Source organism: Thunnus albacares, chromosome 4 (assembly GCF_914725855.1).
Source record: "Thunnus albacares chromosome 4, fThuAlb1.1, whole genome shotgun sequence".
Classification (NCBI taxonomy): Eukaryota; Metazoa; Chordata; class Actinopteri; order Scombriformes; family Scombridae; genus Thunnus; species Thunnus albacares.
In genome coordinates, this window is record NC_058109.1 from 17,200,146 (window position 1) to 17,207,102 (window position 6,957).

Here is a 6,957-nt window from a genome sequence, read left to right on the forward strand (position 1 = left end):
CAACTGTAGGAATTACCCAAATTCAACTATTTCCTATTACATGACCTACATACTGACATCAGGGAATTCCCATCCACTCTACTCAACATAATAATCCAGATTAGAGCTACAGATTCTGCTTCACCTCTGCAGTGCCACAGAAGCTTTGGCAGGCCTGTCCACACAAAATAAGTGTTCAAATGCATAGAGTCTTATTTTAAATTGTAGTTGTAGTGGAAATCTCATGGAATACAACAATACTAAATAAGAGGCTGGGACATGGGGAACAGTTCAGAAAATGACGCTCAAAACTTCTAAAATATTATATTTGATGTCATTTTCCACCCATAAAAAAGCTTGAAGCACTGGAACAAGTAGATATAATAAATCTAAGGTTGTCAAAAATATTTTAGACAACGTTGAAACCCCAATGTGAGACAATGTCAACATAAATTTTCAGTGATGGATTGTAATTTAAGTACCTTTGCGAGTATTTCAATTTCATGTCTACAATTAAGAGGGAGATATTGTACTTTTTACTCCACTACATTTATCTAGCAAGTATATGAGACAGTTAAAATAAGTTCCACCTCGACTAACTACAATAGTAAATTTTACTGCATAGCATTTGCATCAGTAAAAATAATATGTAATCGTATAATACTCACAGAGGCCATCTTCTGCGATGAGTACTTTACTAATTACTAGTTACATTTAGCTAATAATACTTCCTTTTCAGTTAGTTGTTGAGCTTGTTGGTTTTACACACTGACTGTATATAAAGACAAATATATTTATATACAGTCGATGGTTTTACCTCAAGGAGCCTGTATACGATAGGTTCCTTGTTTTACCTGAGGGTCTACCGCCTCTCTCTGGCGACAGACAGCTCTGCGCCTGCGCTCTGTGTGTACGGTAACCATGACAACCACAGGACGAGAGGCTACAGAAACAGCTCCACTGAAGTGATAACTGAAATTTATTTATTTAGTTTACTTGATTGCTTGTTGTGTTGTTTAGCAGTCTCCTACAACACAATGGACACGTCAGTACTTTTACCTGTCGAAGCAGAGGGTTTTATTCAAAGTCTGGAAACTTTCACCCTCAAAGAAGTGGGCTCTACGAGGTAAGAAGGACCAATGGACAGCTAATTTAGCTAGTTAACGTCAGCAAGTCAGTTAAGATAAGTGATACAAATGACCTTATAACTTATAACTTATTACTTATAACTTATTCCGTTTAGCGTAAAGTCTTAAGTTCAGAAAGGTACTTTATTAGAAGTACTGCTAAATATATGCAAAAGAAGTAACTTTAAAAAAAAAACTGCTACTACAACAAATACTGTATGTATGGGTCACCTACCAATTAAAAATCTGAAATTAAATAATATCTCATATCATTTTTACACAAAAACAACATTGACTATTACCAGACATCTTTAAGTTAAAGGATGGGTTCACAATTTTTCAAGTCTGTCTTAAAACAATAGTCAGGGGCCCATATGAACACTGAAAGCTGTAATCATTCCTCCTGTTCATAGTGGCTGTTAAAAGATCTCCTTCAAATGTGCTTCCAATGTAAGTGATGGAGGCCAAAATCCAATGTGTCTACACTGTCATTTTGTGCAAAAATGCATTTAAAAGTTAATCTGAAGCTTATATGAGACTTCAGCAGTCTGAGTTAGTCATATCAAGTGGATATTTGCCACATTTACAGTCTTTTTAGCATCAAATTCCCTCTTTGTGTTTCCTCAGACAGTGTTTCTCTGTTGAGCTGCAATGGAAGAATAGAAACAACAAGAGGGACTTTGGCACTAAAAAGACTGTAATGTTGAAAGATATCTACTTGATTTGACTAATATGGATAGCTGAGGCTTCATATTAGCTTCAGATAAACTTTTAAATACATTTTTAAACAGAAGGAGGACTGCGGATTTTGTCCCCCCATCACTTACATTGCCAGTGCATTATGAGGGGATCTTCTAATTATCAGTGTGAACAGGAAGAATGATTATGGCAAGAAAAAACTATTTCAATGTTCATTTGACCTCCTGACTGTTGTTTTAAACCGTCCTTTGATAGGATGGTAACATTTTCACACGATCAAACTCCAAATAATGTTTCAAGTCTTCACAAACCAAGTCAAGTGTGGAGTCACACTTGGGTGAAAGTCATGTGTCTTGAGTTCCTGTTATTTTTGTCCAAAGCAGATGTTTGTGTGTTTTGTTTGTAGGTCTTCTTGTTGTGATTAAAGGTTCTGTTGACAATAGAACTGTCTGTTGAATTTATGTAACAAGATTACCTGCTACTGCCCTGTAAACACAGGCAGTTTTCTGTCATTTAGAGAGGCAAGTATGCAATTGGAAGTGTGATTTCAAGAATATTATTATTCTAAAAGCAAGATAAGTTTATTTGTATATCTCATTTAAAAACAAAGGAATTTAAAGTGCTTTTTATAAGTCATAAAAGATATAATTGATTAAGATATGAATGAATAGCTCCAACTCTAATTTAATATAAGGGAGTGACAAACACAAAAGTTTTCAGCCTCAATTTACCAGTAAAATAAATTTGAGTTGCAGCAGACCTCAGGTTTTCAGGGAGTTTATTCCAGATATGTGGTGCATAGAAACTGAGTGCTGCTTCTCCGTGTTAAGGGACAGTAAACAGACCAGTCCCAGACAACCTGAGAGGTCTGAACAGTTCATAATGTAGCTGTTTATTAAGTGTAGCCTAACACTGCAGTTGATTTTTCATTATTTTTCTCTTTGTGTGTTGACAGGTGGTTCAGACAGCATGAGTATATTGAGAAACTTAACATGCAAGCAATACTGAATGCTTCTGCCATGCATGATGAGTTCATCAAAGAGCTCTTGGTGTCATACGGAAAGGTGAGTGTTTCCTCAATGCATACTGCATACATGGTAGAAACATTTAAACAGGCAACCATTAATTCATCATTTTCTCTTCCACCTCCTCTGTAGATACCTGTCCTGGTCCACGAGATGATCTTAGTTGAAGTGTGGAAGCAAAAAGTTTTCCCCATTTTATGTCAACTGCAGGACTTCAATCCAAAGAACACGTTTCATCTTTACATGGTGGTGAGTGGAACAAGATTTAAAATGATGATCAGCTTGAAACGCTCATAACTGATTTCATGTGTCCTTTTTATGTCTCCCTCTTAGATCCACCATGAAGCCACAATCATAAACCTACTTGAAACAATAATGTTTCATAAGGTCAGTGTGTCCACAAATTCTGATATTAATCTGGAGCATTTTTTAAATGTGTTTAAGCATTATTGTGATCAGACAGAAAGACAGTTTTGACTCTCTGTTATCTCTCTCTATAATTGGTTCTTATTGAACTATAAATAAAGCTTTATGTGATGTCTTTAAGGAGATCTGTGTGTTGTGTAGGACTCATGTGAGGCAGCTGATGACTCTGTTCTGGACTTGGTGGATTACTGCCACCGCAAACTCATCCTGCTGGTCAGTAAAACCACCAGGGAGGGCGCTATGACTCATGACCAACACAACCTGACAGGCAAAACAGTTGAATCCTCTACAGAGGTAAAACAGTCTGAGATTTATGGTTCTTCTATTGGTTTGAAACTTGATTCAGACTGCAGGTGGGTCTTCCTTTCACTAAAATTGAATCACTCAAATCTTCGTTTGGTGAAGGAGTTGCAGATTCAGAGTGCAGCTCTGGAGTTTGAGATCACCCTGAAGGCCGTATCTGTGCTGCGCTACATCACTGATCACACTGACAGGTATGACACTGTCTGGACTGGACAGTAAGTTTAACAGCTTACATGAGAGATACAGAGAGTTCTTCATATAGTTTAGGCACTTACACTTAAAGCTTTGCATTTTTATAGATGCTGAAAATGCAGCTGACTAGGGCTGCAACATTTTTCATTTATCTGTTTTTTCAATTAATTGATTCATTGTTTTTTCTGTAAAATGTGAGAAATGTGTGAAAAATGCATCTCAGAGCCCAAGATGATATACACAAATCGCTTGTTTTGCCCGACCAACACCCAAATATAGTTATATTAGAATTATATAACAAAGAAATGCAGCAAATTGTCACATAAGAAAAGGTGGAACCAGAGAATGTTCTGCGTTTTTACTGTAAAATTGACTTAAAAGATGAATTCATTATCGAAATTGTTGCAGATGACAGAAAAAGATTATCTTTTTTTTTCTTTGCAGTATCAGTGTTATCAATCGCATGCTATGCACCCATAACATGCCCTGTGTACTGGTTCAGCTGATTGACTGCTGTCCTTGGAGTCGCTGCAAAGCAGGTATGCTGTATATCACACCACTTACATATCAAATATATCCTTATATTTACTTATATTCCTCATCTATTAAAAATACACATTTTTGCCTCATAAGTGACTCTCTGCTCAGTTTGTTGCCCTCTGCCTCCCGTTGTAGGTGAGATAGAAAAGTACATAAATGGCAAATGGCAGAAGATTCCTGTGGAGGACCATTTAAAGATGACAAAACTAGACGGGCAGGTCTGGATTTCCCTTCACAATCTGCTACTGAAGGAAGACTGCCAAAGGAAATACGACTTCAACAGTTTCAATAAGAGCCAGCTTCTAAAGGTGTAGTAAAAATGAAATGTTGACTGACTCCTTGCAGCTGTCAGTGATTTTCATCATTCCTTCACGTTGAGAGTTTAGGTTGTGCTGTTATCTTAGGATGTGTAAACTGATTTTAAATTCTATCAATCGACCCCTTTTCTTCCTCCAAGTGGCTACTGGGTATAAGCTGTACATTGAAGCTCAGGAAGTGTCTTGAGTGCCAGACTATTTTCCACCAACATCATATCTGATCTCCTCTCCTGTTAGTACACAGATTCAGTCTCTAAGGTTGTTTTGACTAAGATGTTTCCTCCTATTATACGCTTTCTCATCCTCTTCCTGTCGCTTTAATTATATAACCAGAGAGTCTTGTGCATCCTCCTGTAATCACAGTGAGTTTTTTATACAGTCTGTGTCACTCGTGGTAGATAATTCTGTTGAAGTTGATATTTTTATACTTGTTGATGTATTATTTGTGGGCTTATCCTGAATGTGCCAAAGCTCCGGGGTTTCTTGACAGAGGTGTTGATTGATCAGCTGCCAAACTTGGTGGAACTCCAGCGTTTCCTGGCTCATCTTGCTGTTACTGACCCTGCCCCTCCAAAAAAAGAGCTAATTTTGGAACAGGTACACTCAAAACAACATATCTTTATACCAGACAACAGTATGTCCCCATGCATTTACCCTCAGCTTTTCTTTATGTATAGATCCCTGAAATGTGGAAAAACATTGTGAGTGAGAATTCTGGCAAGTGGAAGGCAATAGCTAAGTATCAAGTCAAAGAAACTTTCAACCCATCTGAAAGTGATCTCAGACTACAGGCGCAGAGGTAAAACCGTAAACACAGGTGTAACTGAGCACTGAAGGCTCATGTAAACTACACTATCTTTGGGACTTGGCATAATTATTGTTTTATTTTTAAACAGGCTGGCCCAGACTTATAACTTGGATGTGATGGAGAGTTTAATCCCAGAGAGGCCCAAGTGTGGATCCTGTGGGAAAGAGGCTGCAAAGAGATGCTCTCGATGTCAGGGAGAATGGTACTGTCACAGGTAAGATTTTGGTCAGTTTGACACAAACCTGTAGTTCAATTCAATTCATCTGTGCTCACTCTGACTTATTATAAACAAACCATGAGGTGTAAACATCAAGTTATATTGACTGACATGTAACTCATTGATTGGACAGTTTTGGTGACTCTCATCAAATTCTTGTGACTGACAGCAACTCGTGCAGCACTCCACTGCACCTTATGTACTAATTTATCTTCTCTGGTGGTCACAAAGAGCTCACAAAGAAATAATTAATTATGAGCATTATTAGTTGAAACTACAACTGGAGCTTATGTGTCATAAATAATGATGGATTGGTTGAGACAGGACAAAAAAAGAGGTCTTGGTTTTGTGTCACAATTCCACTGAAGGAAAACTACAGAGTATGACACAAGCATAACAGTCTGCTAAAATGAATTGGTGTTACCATGGTGACCAAGTGACCTTGCATAATTATAGAGATCCCTTATATAGATCCTTCACAGTTTCAATGAGCAGCAGATAGATTTTAACAGTGGTTTGAATTTATGCTCAAATCACAAAGTTCACTGGTTTATCTGGGTTTTTTTCACACCACCAATGAACCGAGTCTGTTTAGAACTGAAACTACACACATCCTGTCCAAACGTTCTCGGTTTAGTTGTTTGGTTTACACCACTTTGATTGATACCAGCCTTAAGTAAGTGTATTATAGTGAATATAATACATATTTTTGTTGTATATTAATATCATACCTTAAGTGTTTGATATTTTCCTGATAGTCTTGTTCATCTGTTTGTTTCTTGCAGAGAATGTCAGGTGAAGCACTGGCCAAAACACAAGAAAGCCTGCCAGCTTATGACAGAGGCCTCAGAGAAGATCCAGAGGGACCTGCACATCAACAGATGAGAGAGAGACTGCTGGAGCTCCTGTATGGACTGGTGGCAGACTGGAGATGAGACTCCTGAGTCACCAAGATGTGAAGAGAACAGATCAATATGTGAGATTCTTCTACATTTTAAGAGGAACTCTTGATCTGATTCTTTCTTTTATGCTGGACTGGTTTATGCTTTTCCATTTTTTAAATACTGTAATAAAGTTTTAACCTATGTTTGTTTCTATGTTAGCCTTTTGGTCTACTGTTTTATTCAAGTGTCTTTAATGAAAGAGCTCAGGAGGCTTTCTCCAGTTCCTTCTCTGTCAAGAGATTTTATACTCCTTATTTGATCTCAGTGTGTGACGGCGTGGAGGTGCATCACACTTCATTACACCAGCAGCAAATAAATTGCTTTAATGACTTGCTCTACTTTGTCTTCTTGCCCATTGCTTCTAGGATCAGCGAGAACCC

The 6,957-nt window shown here is 37.6% G+C and overlaps 1 protein-coding gene across 1 annotated transcript; it reads left to right on the top strand.

Annotated features, from left to right (window-relative positions):
• Window positions 1-880: 880 nt before the first annotated feature.
• On the top strand, window positions 881-6,911 carry zmynd10 (zinc finger, MYND-type containing 10). The gene is made up of 12 exons (XM_044349259.1): window positions 881-1,105; window positions 2,761-2,869; window positions 2,963-3,079; window positions 3,164-3,217; window positions 3,398-3,550; window positions 3,662-3,750; window positions 4,196-4,290; window positions 4,427-4,599; window positions 5,080-5,205; window positions 5,286-5,407; window positions 5,505-5,630; window positions 6,419-6,911. Exons 1-12 carry the CDS (start codon window positions 1,017-1,019, stop codon window positions 6,516-6,518), a joined length of 1,353 nt encoding a protein of 450 aa, XP_044205194.1. The 5' UTR covers window positions 881-1,016; the 3' UTR covers window positions 6,519-6,911.
• The last annotated feature ends 46 nt before the right edge of the window (window positions 6,912-6,957 follow it).

Coding starts and splice junctions, on each gene's coding strand:
- zmynd10 (XM_044349259.1), top strand. CDS start 1,017: ATGGACACGTCAGTACTTTTACCTGTCGAAGCAGAGGGTTTTATTCAA. Junction 3,751..4,195: donor ATCACTGATCACACTGACAG/GTATGACACTGT, acceptor TTTTCTTTGCAG/TATCAGTGTTATCAATCGCA. Junction 5,408..5,504: donor CTCAGACTACAGGCGCAGAG/GTAAAACCGTAA, acceptor ATTTTTAAACAG/GCTGGCCCAGACTTATAACT.